The sequence below is a fragment of the Callithrix jacchus genome, chromosome 17 (assembly GCF_049354715.1).
Source record: "Callithrix jacchus isolate 240 chromosome 17, calJac240_pri, whole genome shotgun sequence".
NCBI lineage: Eukaryota > Metazoa > Chordata > Mammalia > Primates > Cebidae > Callithrix > Callithrix jacchus.
The window spans coordinates 45,832,610-45,849,000 of NC_133518.1; the positions used below are offsets into that span (position 1 = coordinate 45,832,610).

Below are 16,391 nucleotides of genomic sequence, written 5' to 3' on the forward strand. Positions count from 1 at the left end.
ACGTGTGCAGGTAGAGAGACAGACAAGTTTTCACCATATTGCCCAGACCAGTCTCAAACTCCTGGGCTCAAGCGATCTGCCTGCCTTGGCCTCCCAAAGTGCTGAGATTACAGGTGTGAGCTACTGTGCCCAGCCTTGGAATAGCATCAATTTTTTTTTTTTTGAGACAGAGTTTCGCTCTTGTTGCCCAGGCTGGAGTGCAATGGCGCGATCTCGGCTCACCGCAACCTCTGCCTCCTGGGTTCAGGCAATTCTCCTGCCTCAGCATCCCGAGTAGCTGGGATTACAGGCACGCGCCACCATGCCCAGCTAATTTTTTGTATTTTTAGTAGAGACGGGGTTTCACCATGTTGACCAGGATGGTCTCGATCTCTTGACCTCGTGATCCACCCGCCTCAGCCTCCCAAAGTGCTGGGATTACAGGCTTGAGCCACCACACCCGGCCTGGAATAGCATCTTTTAAACAAGTTGACAACCTAAGATAATCTCACACCCTTTGGGACGAGAAAATGCCAAGTATTTAAAAAATAAAAATAGATTGTAGGGCTTATAAAGGTCAGGAACTCTTCAGCATAATCCTGTTCTCAGGAAATATTATATATGGAGAAGTTCAAACCTTGTCAGCAACTTTATGTAGTTCTGATCATATCAATAAGTCCTATTTTTAGGACCCTACTATAGACCACTGAATACTCATTAATAGTATATTTATTATTTGATTAGAAGATAAATGTTAAGGATGTTTTTAAAAGACTAGGCATGTCTAACATAAAACCTGGTTTGTTTATTTGTTTATTTTTTGAGACAGAGTCTCACCCAGGCTGGAGTGCAGTGGCACCGTCTCAGCTCACTGCAACCTCCACCTCCCAGGTTCAAGCAATTCTCATGCCTCAGCCTCCCGAGTAGCTGGGATTACAGGCATGTGCCACCACCTCTGCTAATTTTTGTATTTTAGTAGAGGCAGGGTTTCACCATGTTGGCCAGGCTGGTCTTGAACTCCTGACCTCAAGGGATCCTCCTGCCTTGGCCTCCAAAGTGCTGCTGCTGGGATTATAGGCGTGAGCCACTGCGCCCAGCCTGATATTTTTTCTTAACGTTTAATAGGATACTGGGTGTAAAAGCCAATTATTTTTAGAAAATGCTATAAAAGCATGGTGTCTCTAAGAAGGCTTGAGCTTAATGGGAAATTTGCCATGTTAAGAATGTTACATATAAATTTAACAAATTTTACATTGATAATGAAATGCTTTTTTAAGAAAAGTGATATTAGATTAACAAAGAACTCAGAAAGGAAGAACTGTAGCAAATGGTCATTAAGTTTATATTTAATTTGGCAACATAGTTTCTATTTTGAAAATGTTCTGTTTATGATCAGATGCAAGAAACTCAAGTTAGAAATTAGGTTTAAATTGTGCATTTTTTAAACAGCATTATCAACAAATTGGAAGAACATGAGGAATTTTTCCCAGCATTTCAGGCATTTACTAATGATCTACTTGAAATCTTAGGTAAGATCTCTGTTGGTGATGGTTAATTTCATAAATGTCAGTGCATTTAAGAGAAAGGTGTTCCTTAGTCACTGGATTAGTATTTTTACCTAGTGGTTGGAAACCACGAACAGTTCTGGAAACACATTCCTTACAGGCAGTTAGAGTTTGTTGGGATTACTCCACAGAACAGAAACACAGACTCTTAACAGAGATACCAATTGCCTTTGCTGGAGGACCTTATCATGAGAAATGGCATTACTCTGGCCATGCCTAGTTTAATCCTGGTTCTGTCATTGTCTAATGGGAAATATTGGTAGACTTTATGATCTTGGAAGGTCCTTCCTTTCTCTTTTTTTTTCTTAAGATAGCACCTATCTACAAAATTTTTAAAATATACAAATAACATTTCCTCTCCGGTGGTAACATAAAGTCATAAATATCTATAGAAAGGAAAAGATGAAATGAAGTAACATAAAGTCATAAATATCTATAGAAAGGAAAAGATGAAATGAAGTAACATAAAGTCATAAATATCTATAGAAAGGAAAAGATGAAATGTTACACTTGTACAGACAGTCAGATTGAAGGCTTCATTAGTAATAGTGTCTCCTAAAAGAAAAAAACTTTGCTTAGGACTCATAAGATAAAATAGAGACCTTATCTAGCTTAAATGTAATTATATATGGCTATAAAATTAATTTATCTTACTATTAAGAACAATTTTTTTTAAGTTACTGCTATCAGGTAAGGAAGAAAAAAATTTTAAAGAACAATTTTTAAAGTTTTAAAGTGATTTATTCACTAGTGAATTCTTGTTTCTATATAGCTCATTTGAAAGATTTTTTTTTTTAAAGAATGGCTCTTTGCTTTTAGAAGAGGAGATGAAGCTTGGTAGGAAGATAAGAGAATGAGTAAATTAAAACTTGGTAAGAAAGTAAGTGAAAGATGTATCTAATTAGAATATATAGCCTAGTGAACATAAAGGAAGTTTTGTGACCAGTTTTATGTGCACTGGGGAAGCAAGGGAGACAATGAGTGGGCATGCTTTATTTAGGCTTGTTCACATATTTTAAAAGATCACAGCAAGTGAAAATGTAATTTGAAAGTGAAACTTGAGATGAGGTACGAAACTGTATAAGTGTGTTGCCGATATCCTGAAGAGCCTGGTTTCATAGAATAATATGATTCTACTTGCTTTGGGATGGCTATTAAGCAGTGATGTTCTCATCATTCATAAATATTTGGCACATGAATAAACATTTTAATAGGGTGTGCTGGTAACACTGATTTCAGAATGCTTCTATAGAAACTTCCTTTCAGATATTATGACACTCAGCATGGTTCATAAAGATCATCTGCTTCAGAAAATCAAGTTTCTCTGCAGATGAATTCTGTATTTTGGTCAAAGTTGAAATTCTGGGATTAAACATTATATTTAACATTGGTAAAGTTAAATCTGGCAAACATGAGGATTGTTTTTTGTTGTTGTTGTTACTAGGTGTCACTAAGCATGTAGGTACAGGGTGGTATATTGAGTAACAGATATGGAGTGTACCTTTAGTGATTTTTAAAAATCCATTCTTTTTCTCATATAAGTGGTGTGATTGTCTGAGGAAATCCCCATATCAGCCAAGGTCTTTGGCTGTGAGGTTCATTTGTAAGGCAGGTTTCTCATTTAGTGAGAAAACAGGTATAATTTCAGATTGGGTAGGAGGCAGAGTCAGGGAATAACTTGATCTTGTATCTTACCACAATGTAAGGGACGAAACAAATTCTCTGTTGTGGTTCGTTTATCTTGTTTCCTTTCCCATATCTCGATGCTTTATTAGTGGGTTCAGACAAGTATTCTGACTGAAGTCAAGAGCTTAAAGAACTAAATGAATAGTAGCAGAGCATGGGCTATGTGTTTAGGCTAAATGAAGAGCAACCAAGATCCAGCTAAGCAATGGAGAGAGTTGGAATCCAAGAAAGCATGTTTTCTGTAAAGGAATGTGTTTATTAGTAATGGCTTAACAGAATAAGCTAGAAAAAAATAGTAGGTATCTAGAGAACCCGCCATTGTGGATTACCTTAAGTAGGGCTGGGATCTGGATAAGGCTAGTTGGAATAAGATAGTCTTAGGAAGAAAAAAGCAAATTCAGAAAGAGCCTGTCAGAGAAGAACCTGTATTCATTTGTCTGGTAAGCTGGACCAAGCTAAGCTCTCTAATACATTGCACTTGAGGTTTGTACTCTGATAAGGCTCTCTTCTTGATTAGGCAGATACTTTTTTTTTTTTTTGGAGACATAGTCTTGCTCTGTCACCCAGGCTAGAGTGCAATGACACAATCTCAGCTCACTATAACCTCCACCTCCCAGTTCCAAGCAATTCTTCTGCCTCGACCTTCCAAGTAGCTGGGATTACAGGCACCCACTACCATACCCGGCTAAATTTTGTATTTTTAGTATAGATGGGGTTTCACCATGTTGGCCAGGCTGGTCTTGAACTCCTGACCTCAAATGATCCTCCTGTCTCAGCCTCCTGAAGTGCTGGGATTACAGGCATTAGCCACTGCACCTGGCTGGCAGATACCTTTCATTCTAAAATGTAAAGTGATCCACTACTGAGAAATCTTCCCAAGAAAATTAAAGAGGACAAGACTGTGTTCTATGAGAAGAAATTCCTAAGTCCTCACATGGAGACCCAGGGAGGAGGCGCCTCTACCTGAGATTTCATCATGTAGGTGCACCCGTGTAGTGATACAGATCTAATGAGATCTAATCCAAAATTTGGGCAGTTGGATCTGTTAATAAGGGCATGCTGCTAATGAAGGTAATACTAGAATCAGAGGGTACTTGTAGGTATGTGGTAGCTTTTATAAATAGAGCCACTGTGAAGCGTCTGTATCTGAATCAGTAATAATCTATCTTCACTATTGGAGAAAAACTTCATGTGCACAAAAGCACCATATTGTTGCCTTTATGTTTGAGGTTTGCCTTTGCATATAAGTTCTTATTTCATGTGAATTTATCCCTAGGAAAAGTTACTCTCTTTTATTATTACTGTTTTGTATTACAGAAATTGATGACTTGGATGCCATTGTACCTGCAGTAAAGAAATTAAAAGTACTTTCATACTGAAAACAAATCATTTTTACTGTGTAAATTGTATTCTTAACATTTTGTATTTTGTAGAATTGATCTTTTGAGACCAGGGTTATAAAATGTATTTGCTCTCAGAATTCATCCCCTTCTTGGTATTGGGTTATTCTTTATCTATATAATTTTTATTACTTTTGAGATTCTTATACAGAAAATAGTTGCTAAGGTAAAGTAGTTAACTTAGATCCCTTCATTTCTTAAGCAATTATTTGGTGCTTAAAATTTAAGGTTGTTTTAGAGTGGAGTTTGTGAGTACAAGAGTTTGTGAGTACAGTCTCTCCCACGGGGAGAGATTGCAAGTAGTATGTTGCAATATTTTAAATTCAGGCTATAGTGATCTTTGGGCCATGGCAAAAGGAATGCCAAGGGCTCTCTTAAGTGTAGCTAGTATGAAGCTACTGCTCTCCTGGCAAGGATTAATTGGGACATTCGGTTAAGATAACCCTCATGGCAGCTGCCCTCTCAAAGCAGGAGGAAGAAAAGGAAGAAAGAAAAACTTTCATCATTTCTGTTAGGGTAGGAAATGGATCATGGGGTAAAATAGATGAGTACATAGAAGTCTCTCATTTAGAAAGTGTCTTTTTTGCAATTTTGATGTAATGTACTTTTTATAAGGACTTGAGCTCTCAAATAAAATTTATGTAAAGAATTTCCAAACATAAGTGTCCTCAGTGACTTACTTGTATATTATTCACAAATAACGAGTGATATTCTCTTTCTAGGCTGAAACTTCCTTGGGTAACTCGTACATCCTTGCTGCATTTTATGTAAGAGTACTTTACTTGCTGCCTTGTATTTATTCTATATTCTCAATATTTAGTCACATTTTCTTAAGGGTCAGTGTTCTGCCCCATACCCATGAGTACAAGCCACTTTGGACTATGCTTCCCCATTCTGTAAGTAGAAGGCCTAGGAAGATTTCTCTGTCATTCTTGTTGGTGGGCACATAGAATATTATAACACATTTCCAGGAAGCAGCATGGTGGAATGGTGAGTAAATGTCAGCAAACAGGCATCCACATCCTTGGTGTTGTGACCTTAGAGATCAGACATAAGATAATAGGCTCCTTCTAAATTTAAAATTCTTTGTCGTGATACTTTGCAGTTACATTTCTAAACACTAACTTAAAATTTGTGGAAGAACTTGTCTTGAGGGTTGGGTACAAAAAAGTGCTTGGATATTCAATAATGTAAACACTATGAATTGATTAAATTATTCTAAGAAATTGAAGGCAGGCCAAGATGGTGGAAGAGAAGCCTACAGTATTGATCCCCATGGCAGGAACACCAAATTTTAACAAGCGTCTACACACGGAAAAGCACCATCACAAGAACCAAGAATCAGGTAAGCAACCACAGTATTGGTTTTAACTTCATATTGCTGAAAGAGGCATTGAAGAAGGTTAGAGAGAAAGCTTTGAATCACTGATGTCACCCCTCCCTGTCTCCCTGGCAGTGGCTGCACTATGGGATCTGAGTCTGTGCATTTGGGGGAGGGAGAGCATAGCAGCTGGGGGACTTCACATCGAACCCAGTGCTGCCTTGTCATAGTGGAGAGTAAAGCCATGCTGGGCTAAGCCAGCACAAATGCACGGAGGGAGCATTTGGACAAGACCTAGCCAGAGTGGAATCGCCCATCCCAGCTATCAGAACTTGAGTTTCTTGGCAAGCTTTGCCACCGTGGGCCAAAGTGCTCTGGGGTCCTACATAAACTTGAAAGACAGTCTAGGACATAAAGACTGCAGTTAATTCCTAGGCAACTCTTAGTGCTGGGTGGGCTCAGAACCAGAGGACTAGGGTGTTACATGGTCTAGGGAGACACCAGCCAATGAAGCTAAGGGAGTTCTCATACCACTCCTCCCTCAACCCTAGGCAGACAGCAATGAAAGTGACTCTGCTTCTGCTTAAGGAAAGGAAAGCAAAGAGTAAAGAGGACTTTGTCTTGCATCTTGGATACCAGCTCAGCCACAGTAGGGTAGGGCATGGGGTAGAGTTGAAACGCCTCCATTCCAGCCCCTAGCTCACGAACATTTCTAGACATACCATGGATCAATAGGGAAGCCACTGCCTTGAAGGGAAGGACCTTGTTCTGGTGGGATTCATCACCTGCTGACTAAAGAGCCCTTGGGCCATGAATAACTGGCAGCAAGACCCAGATAGTTTGCTGTGGGCCTTGGGCTCTGAGACATGCTGACTTCAGGTGTGACCCAGCACATTCCCAGCTGTGGCGACTGTGATAAAAGACTCCTCTCGTTTGAGAAAAGCAGAGGGAAAAGCAAAGGGGACTTTATCTTGTCACCTTAGGTACCAGCTCAGCCACAATAGAGTAGAGCTTTTGGGGTCCCTGAATCCAAGCCTAGGCTCTTGGATAGCATTGCCTATTGGACCCTGTCCTGGGCCAAAGGGGAGCCCATTGCCCTTCAGGGTGAGTCCCAAGCCTGGCAGCATTCACCACAAGCTGGCTGAGGAACCCTTGGGCTTTAAGTAAACATTGGTGGTAGCCTAGCAGAACCCCCTGTGTGCCAGTGGAGATGATGGCCACAGGGAGAAGCTCTTCTGCCAATGGCAAGGGGAAGGAAGAGCAGGAAGGACTTAATATTGTGGTTTGAGTGCCAACTTGGCCACAGTAGAATAGAACATCAGGCAAAATTCTACGGTTTTTGACTAACCTCTGGCTCCCAGACAGCATCTCTGGACCTGCCCAGGGCCTAGAGAAACTTGCCACCCTGAAGCGTAAGACACAAACTTAGTTGGCTTCACCACCTTCTGATTGTAGAATTCTACAGCCTTGAGTGAATGTAGGTAGTAGTCAAGTAGTGGTTAGAGTGGGCCTTGGGCAAGACCCAGTGCTGTGCTGGCTTCAGGTCTGATCCAATGCAGTCCCAGTGGTGGTGGCCACAGGGGTCCTTGCATCGCCACAACCTAGTTCCACACAGTTCAGCACAGAGAGAGACTCCATTTGTTTGGGAGAAAGAAGGGAAAAGAATAGCCTGGTAATCCAGAGAATTCTTCCAGATCTTATCCAAGACCATCAAGGTGGTATCTCTATGAGTCTGCAAAAACCACAGCATTATTGGTGTTGGGCCCAAGTCCCTTTGAATACCTGGAAAGCATTTTTAAGAAGGATGGGCACAAACAAGCCCAGACTATAATAAATTCCTAAGTCTTCAATGCCCAGATGCCAGTGAACATCTACAAGCATCAACAGCATCCAAGACAACATGACCTCACCAAATGAACTGAATAAGGGATCAGGGACCAAGCCTGGAGAAACATGACCTTCCAGACAGAGAATTCAAAATAGCTGTTTTGAGGAAACTCAAATTTAAGACAACACAGAGAAGGAATTCAGAATTCTATCAGATAAATTTAACAAAGAAATTGAAATAAAAATAAACAGAAACTCTGGATTTGAAAAAAGCAATTGACATAATGAGAAATGCAGCAGCATTTCTTTTTTTTTTTTTTTTTTTGGGTGGGGAGGAAGGCAGGAAGGAAGGGAATAAGGACGGTAGGGAGGAAGGAAGGGATGAAGGAAGGAAGGAAGGGAGGAAGCGGGGAGGGAGGGAGGGAGGGAGGGAGAGAAGGGAAGAAAGGAAATCAAGCAATGAAAGAGACATTGCCAACCTGGATCTAGAGGTTTACAAGTTGATTTCTTTTTTTTTGAGAGAAGGAAAGAAAAAAGAAATAAAGGAGAGGAAGAAAGAGGAAGAGAAAGAGGGAGAGTAAATGGAAATATTGCTTTATTTTGAAAAAAATTGGGTATTAATAATGGCCAATCAATGTTTCATTTAAACTAATGGGTAGGTGTGATGTGGTATTGACAAGAATGTATATTTTGTGTATTTGAAGTGGAGAGCTCTATAAATATTTATTAAGTTTACTTGTTCTGGATCTGAGTTCAAGTCCTTGATATCCTTATTAATTTTCTGTCTCATTGAATCTAAGTCTCCTATCTGGGTGTTAGGATCGTTAGCTCTTGTTGTTGCATTGATCCTTTTACCACTATATCTTTGTTGCTTTAAAATCTATTTTATCCGATACAAGAATTGCAACTCCTGCTTTTTATTTATTTATGATTTATTTTTGCTCTCCATTTGGTTGGTAAATCTTTCTCCATCCCTTTGTTTTGAGTCTTTGTGTATCCTTGCACGTGAAACAGGTCTGGATGTAACATGCCGTTGGGTTTTGGCTGTGTCTTTTGATTGGGAATTCAGTCAATTTAAATTTAGGGTTACTGCCATTTGATGTTGACTGGCTGTTTTATCCATTTGTTGGTGTAAATTCTTCTTTATGTTGGTGCTCTTTACTTTTTGGTGTATTTTTAGAAAGGCTAATACTGGATGTTTCTTTCTGTGTGTAATGCTTCTTTCAGAAGCTCTTGTAAAGCAGGACTGGTGGTAATAAAATCTCTGAGTTCTTGCTTGTTCATAAAAGATTTTATTTTTCCTTCAGTTGTGAAGCTTAGTTTGGCTGGATATGAAATTCTGGGCTGAAGGTTCTGTTCTTTGAGGATGTTGAATATTGGCCCCCACTCTCTTCTGGCCTGTAGAGTTTCTGCTGAGAGATCTGCTGTAAGTCTGATAGGCTTGCCTTTGTAGGTAATCTGACCTTTCTCTCTGGCTGCCCTTAGTATCCTCTCCTTCGTTTCAACCCTGGTGAATCTAACGATTATGTGCCTTGGGGTTGCTCTTCTTGAGGAATATCTTTGTGGTGTTCTCTGTATTACCTGGGGTTGAACGTTGACCTGCTTTTCTTTTCTTCACGTTTTATTTCATTAAGTTGGACTTTGACCTCTGATATCCCTTCTTCTGCTTGAACAATTCGAGTGTTTAAACCTGTGCATACTTCTCGGAGTTCCTGTATTGTATTCTTCAGTTCCATTAATTCACTCATACTCCTCTCTAAGTTGTCTATTCTCAATAGGATTTCATCAAACCTTTTTTCAAAGTTCCTAGTTTCTTTACGTTGGGCTACAACATGTTCTTTTAACTCACCGAAGTTTGTTATTATCCATTCCTTGAAGAGTGATTCTGTCATCAGGAGGCGCTTGTTCTCCATCAAGCCTTGTTCCATTGTCGATGTGGAACTGTGATCATCTTTAGAGGGAGAGGCGTTCTGACTTTGAGTATTCTCAGCTTTTTTACGCTGGTTTCTTCCCATCATTGTAAATTTATCCTCCTGTCGTCTTTGAAATTACCAACTTTCAGATTAGGTCTCTTGAGTGGACGTCCAGGTTGTTAGTTCCTAGGGCCAGAGCAGCAGCGTTAAAACTGATGGTGCTTTTCTGCCCAGGATTCTCCTGTCAGGCTTCCTTCTTGTTTCCATAGTAGGTGACTCTGCCTTCCCGGGGCTCCAAACCTCGGTCAGAAGGGGAACCGGTCCTGTTTACTCTGCGCTGAGCGCTGCCGCGTCGAGGTGCCAGCGGAACCGCTGCGCCGACCACGAGAGTCGCGCTGGCGACTCGTGTGTTTCCACCACTGGGGGATCTTCTGCTCCGTGAGCGACCAGACTTTGTCTGAAAGTGTGGCGTCCTCTAGTTCTCCGCGCCTTCCCTGAGAGCTGCAATCCCGGGATGTTAGCGATCGGCCATCTTGGATCGTTCCAGCAGCATTTCTTTATAGCAGAATTGATCAAGCAGAAGAATTAGTGAGCTTGAAGACAGGCTATTTGAAAATACACAGGGGAGAAAAAAGAATAAAAAAAGAAGTATGCCTGCAAGATCTAGAAAATAGCCTCAAAAAAGCAAATCGGCACATGCGGTGTCGCCGCTGCTGCCTTCTGCTCACTCCAGACCCAGCGTCTGCCGTCATGGCTCCTGGCCAGCTCACCTTGTTCAGGGTCTCTGACAAAACAGGCCTTGTGGAATCTGCAAGAAACCTGACCTCTTGGTTTGAATCTGGTCATTTCCAGAGGGACTGCAAAAGCTCTCAGGGATGCTGGTCTGGCAGTCAGAGATGTCTCTGAGTTGACAGGATTTCCTGAAATGTTGGGGGGACGTGTGAAAACTTTGCATCCTGCAGTCCATGCTGGAATCCTGGCTCACAATATCCCAGAAGATAATGCTGACATGGCCAGAGTTGATTTCAATCGTAGAAGAGTTGTTGCCTGGAATCTCTATCCCTTTGTGAAGATAGTGGCTTCTCCAAGTGTAACTGTTGAGGAGGCTGTGGAGCAAATTGACATTGGTGGAGTAACCTTACTGAGAGCTGCAGCCAGAAACCATGCTCGAGTGACAGTGGTGTGTGAACCTGAGGACTACGTGACAGTGTCCACAGAGATGCAGAGCTCCAAGAGTAAGGACACCTCCTTGGAGACTAGACAGTTAGCCTCGACAGCATTCACTCATATGGCACAACACGATGAAGCAATTTCAGATTATTTCAGCAAACAGTACAGCAAAGGCATATCTCAGATGCCCTTGTGGAATGGAATGAACCCTCATCAGACCCCTGCCCAGCTGTACACTCTGAAGCCCAAGCTTCCCATCACAGTTCTAAATGAAGCCCCTGGATTTATAAACCTATGCGATGCTTTGAATGCCTGGCAGCTGGTGAAGGAACTCAAAGAGGCATCAGGTATTCCAGCTGCTGCATCTTCAGCTGCTGCTTCTTTCAAACATGTCAGCCCAGCAGGCGCCGCTGTTGGAATTCCACTCAGTGAAGATGAGGCCAGAGTCTGCATGGTCTTTGATCTCTTTAAAACCCTTACACCCATTTCAACGGCATATGCAAGAGCAAGAGGGGCTGATAGGATGTCGTCATTTGGCGATTTTGTGGCATTGTCTGACGTTTGTGATATACCAACTGCAAAAATTATTTCCAGAGAAGTCTCTGATGGTATAATTGCTCCAGGATATGAAGAAGCCTTGACAATACTTTCCAAAAAGAAAAATGGAAACTACTATGTTCTTCAGATGGACCAGTCTTACAAACCAGATGAAAATGAAGTTCAAACTCCCTTCAGTCTTCATTTAAGCCAGAAGAGAAATAATGGTGTCATTGACAAGTCATTGTTTAGCAATGTTGTCACCAAGAATAAAGATCTGCCAGAGTCCACCCTCCAAGACCTCATCGTAGCCACCATTGCTGTCAAGGACACTCAGTACAACTCCATGTGCTACACCAAAAATGGGCAGGTTATCGGCATTGGGTCATTTTCAGTTCTTGGCTACTGTGAGTAGAGCTGCTATCAATGTGCATTGTCATGCGCTTGTATGCAAGTTTTCTAGAGTATATATCCAGAAATGATAGATACACAACTGGGTCATAGGGAAAACACAGGGAAATGTGTATGGCCATATAGGCCATGTACTACTGTACAGCTTGAGGCAGTAGCATTTCTATTGATAACAATGTGAGTGAAGCTTCTGGAGGCATACAGAGTGGTGACTTTGGTAGGGAATTTGTATCTTCAACTTTAGGAGAAAACGAAAAACTATTTTCCAAAATGGTTGTACCCATTTATACTCCTCCAACAGCAATGTATGAAACCTCCCACTTTTCCACATCCTTTTTGCCAATGTATAGAGCTATTATTGTGCTTTTAATATTTATTCCCTGATTACTAATGAAGTTAAGCAACTTTTGTTTATTGGACATTTGCATGTCATTTTTGAAGTGCTTCTATCTTTTGCCCATTTTTCTATTGGATTGACCTAGTAATTTGTAAAAGTTACTTATATATTCTGGACATGAGCCCTTTGACAGTTATGTGTATTACAAATGTCTTCTTCCATTCTGTGAAATATCTTTCCATTTTCCCATAGTGTTTTAAGAGATGGGATCTCACTGTGTTGCCCAGGCTGGCCTTGAACACCTGGGCTCAAGTGATCTCTCCCACCTTAGCCTTCCAAGTAGTTGGGACTACAAGTGTGTGCCACCACACTGGGCTATAGTTTATTTTTATGAACAGAAATACCTAATTTTCATGGAGAGATGTATGGGTCTTTTAGTTAGTGCTCTTTGCATCTTACAAAATCTTGCTTCAGTCACAAGTTGTGAAATTATTCTCCTGTATTATCTTACAGCTGTAGTTTTGCTTCACACACTTAGTTTAATACAACTGGAGTTTATTGATTTTTGAATGTGATATAAAGGGCCATTTCATATTTTCTCACATGAATATCCAATGTCTCAGCACCATTTATTGAAAAGTCTATTCCCTTTGTTCACAGTGCTGCCTCTGTCATAAATTGAGTATCTATATGTGAATGGGTCTGTTTCTGGGCTCTTCTCTGTTCTTTTGGCCCAGTTGTCTCCCTGCATTAGTACCACCCTGTCTTAGTTATTACAGCTTGAAAATGAACCTTGGTGTTCAATTGAAGGCTTTCTACCCTTTGTAGTTCCATGTAAATGGAATCTGCCTATCAAGTTACACATACATACAACCTGTTCGTTTATTGGGCTTTCATTAAATATACATATTAATTTGAAGAGAAATAGCATTTGTTGGGTTTTCCAACCTCAGACATGGCATAGCTCTCCATTTGTTTATATTTACTTTAACATTTCTTTAAAAAGTTTTACAGTTTTCCTATAGGGATTGTTGAATGTATTCATATAATCTGATATTTTTGTGTAGTTTTTATTTTCTGTTAGGGAACAGAACTACAGTTTTTTTAACATTGATTCAGGCAACCTTGCTGAAGACTTTCTGGTTAATTCTAGCAATTTAGATTATCTTGGATTTCATGCTCATGATCATATCATCTGCACATAAAGGTTTTGGTTAGATATACCTATTTTTGCTCTATTACTCAAGCTGCAATATAGTGTTGAATAGAAGTGGTAACAGGAAGCAGCTGTTCCTTAATATGATGCTTGCTGCCATTAATATAAACAAATCTAAATGATTCTTGGATGATCTTTTCATGTTTTTACTTTCAGCATTTCCGTGTTTGACATGAACCACTTATAAACAGCATGTAACTGCTTTTTACTTTTGTTCCATTTGACAGTCTAGATTTTGTGTTTATTGTAATTACAAATATATGTAGAAGTCTTTTGACCATCTTTTTTATTGTCTAATTATGTCTTTCTTTGTATTCCCGTTTTTGCAGGGTTGATTTTTCTTTACAACTTTTTCTCCTCCACTGCTAATTTGGAAGTTTTACATATCAACTTTATTGGCTTTCTACTATTACTTTATTTTTATAGTTATTTTGCAATTTTGAACACATACCAAGGAGACAGAAACCATATTGCACAGGTAACCAAACATGAAAAACTTAATCACATTTTACTAGTTAGCAATTCTTGTGTTTACTACTAAAAGGGGTAGAAGTGGACTCTAGGGGATACAGAATATCAACTTCGGGATACAGATGCTTTCCCCCAGGGGTAAAGGAGAGAGAACAAGAAAGGGAGTTAGAAACTAGCTAAGTGCCTCCCTACCAGGCTGAGATTTAGACTTCCTCTGGCTGCCATAGGAACATGCAACCCATTTGTGGCTAAGAAACTTGCCAAAAGGTGCTGTCTGCTGATAAAACATAAAGACCATGATTCTTAGGGCATGAGCCAAGGGTAAACTGTGGGGTGTGCTTAGGTAATTGAGAACATCTCCATACGCCAATGGAAAACAGCAGAACAGCCTCTTCTTCCTGCTGTAGCCTTGCAGTGTCCTTCCATCGCCCCCTATTGGCAAAGCCCGCTGAGAAGTGGGGAAAGGAGACAGACATCAATTTGAAGCTGAGAGGTAATGAATTTGTTACTGACTCGCAGAGAGTTATATTTTTAAGATAAATATCTTTAGCTTCCTAAATAACGTATGGTCTTGAATACTTTCTTCTTCTGAATCGCCCTAGCTGCCTCTTCTTAGTACTAGCATTTTAGTTCTACTGTATTTCTGAACACAAAATCTTTGCTTATTTGTTTATATCTTGTGAACAATCAAAACTTACTTAGGTTTGCCAGAGTATTTTATGGATTTCTTTGCTCTCCACTGCTTCTCCTTACTGGTACATTTCCTTCTTGCTGAACTATATCTATGGCTATTTTTCAGTTTGATATTTCTGCACGTTTAATATTTTTTTAGTCTGTTTTTGTTTTGTGTCATAATTTTTGCCCGTGGGTTTCCCTTTAGTGACAGCTATCTGCTGCAGTTGTCATACATGTGCCCTGGATGTGAGTGGCAATGCTGTGGGGCCACTTTTATGGTTGCCTCCATCGAGGTTTCACAGGTTCCAGGTTCTAAACGAATATTCACATTCCTTCCTAGGTTTGGGGGTTTCTGTACCAAGTTGATGTTAACTTCAGACCCTATGCCCCTGCATATTAGCTGATTGTTTGCACCCACTGCTGAAAACCAAATCTTGTCCTCAGTGGCAGCCAAGGTATTAACAACTTTTCAGGCTCCCTGCCCCTTACACAGGGCCTGTCTATAGAACCTTGGCTCCTATCTGGTGGTATTAAAATTCTGGTTCCCTTCTACATTTTAACTCCTTTGGACTATCACCAGTAATTTACCTGTGTTTCCTGACAGGTTAAGAATGGTTTAATTAACCATGTTTAAAATAAATGTTTATGGTTTAAGTTTGGAAGAGGAGGGGTAGGTTTTCCCTTGTCTGCCATTTTGATTAGCTGTTGTTTTATGGTTGCTAATGTTTCAGATGTGGCTATGATACATTTCCTTATTTCTCTGGTGCTTCTCTATTTTCAAGGCACTTTTCTATTTAGGGAGCAATTAGAATGCCATCATGAGGCAGACAGGGTAGGCATCAATGCTCCATTTTATTATGAGAATTTTCCATATAAAATAGAAACCTCAGCAGAAACAAATTTCACCATGGATCATCTATGTACTTAACACAGTCTTGGATGATGAGGGTAAAAAAGAATTCAAGTAGCTTATAGTTCAATTGGAGAGTAAACAAATACTAAATACCAAATATAAGTAGTTGCTTTGCATGTAACCTTAGCAGGTGCCTAATAGTGTTTTTTTTTTTTGAGATGGAGTCTCGCTCTGTCATCCAAGCTGGAGTGCAATGGCATGATCTCAGCTCACTGCGACCTCCGCCTCCCGGGTTCAAACGATTCTTCTGCCTCAGCCTCCCAAGTAGCTGGGACTACAGGCATGCACCACCAAACATGGCTAGTTTTTGTATTTTTACCATTTTGGCCAGGCTTGTCTCAAACTCCTGACCTCATGAGCTGCCCGCCTTGGCCTCCTGTAGTGCTGGGGTTATAGGCATGAGCCACCCGGCCCAGCCCTAATCAACATTTTTTTAAAACTTGGTGTTATAAAGGCTGTGAACTATTAAAATGGAAAATACTCAGTATCAACAGTAAATGCTACAGGCAGTGGGAAGAGGTCATTTCAGTATGGATTGACTTAATAGAGGAGATAGGCTCGAGACAGGACTTGAATAGGCAAAGCATAGTACTTGGACTATTCTGGAATAGAACATTTGCACATGAATAAGGTAGCAGAAAACGGGAATAAGAGTAACATAACAAAATCTTTGCTTTAGAATGTTGTCCTGATTCAGAAAAGCGGCAGTGAAGGCAGTGGCAGACAGAAAACTGATGGCAGGTAGTGTTGTCTGAGTCGGTAAGGGAGAAGATGAGGTCCAGGAATTAGAGGGTATGGGAAGTATATTTGGTCTTGTAAAGTCTGAAATGTAAAAAAGGCACTTAAGTATAATTTATGTATTTTGCTTTTAACATGTTATTTAGGTAAACCAAACATCTCTTTAGAAAAGTAGAATAGCCTAAACTTATCTGAAAGAGATATAGAAAGCTCCCTTTTCTCCAATGGTGAC

General features: G+C 40.3%; 2 protein-coding genes, 1 long non-coding RNA gene and 1 pseudogene across 12 annotated transcripts in view; 3 read left to right on the forward strand and 1 right to left on the reverse strand.

The window, feature by feature from the left end:
• CEP70 (centrosomal protein 70) overlaps window positions 1-5,287 on the forward strand; it is a 63,669-nt gene extending 58,382 nt beyond the window's left edge. For all 9 annotated transcript variants that reach the window (XM_035278711.3, XM_078354127.1, XM_078354130.1 and 6 more), the window contains 2 exons: window positions 1,429-1,508; window positions 4,548-5,287. In XM_035278711.3, coding sequence (XP_035134602.1) covers window positions 1,429-1,508; window positions 4,548-4,609 — 142 coding nt within the window. In that variant the 3' untranslated portion in view covers window positions 4,610-5,287. The remainder of the gene's footprint in view (window positions 1-1,428; window positions 1,509-4,547) is intronic.
• Window positions 5,288-5,733: 446 nt separating this feature from the next.
• On the forward strand, window positions 5,734-13,644 carry LOC144579921 (uncharacterized). Its single transcript, XR_013528620.1, has 2 exons — window positions 5,734-5,975; window positions 9,961-13,644. It is a non-coding gene; the product is annotated as an uncharacterized LOC144579921 (long non-coding RNA).
• On the forward strand, window positions 10,388-13,644 carry LOC100386365 (bifunctional purine biosynthesis protein ATIC pseudogene; annotated as a pseudogene). Its single transcript, XR_013528618.1, has one exon. The product of XR_013528618.1 is annotated as a bifunctional purine biosynthesis protein ATIC pseudogene (transcript).
• Window positions 13,640-16,391, reverse strand: part of ESYT3 (extended synaptotagmin 3) — a 47,148-nt gene continuing 44,396 nt past the window's right edge. The window contains exon 23 of the mRNA XM_035278710.3: window positions 13,640-16,243. Coding sequence (XP_035134601.1) covers window position 16,243 — 1 coding nt within the window. The 3' untranslated portion in view covers window positions 13,640-16,242. The remainder of the gene's footprint in view (window positions 16,244-16,391) is intronic.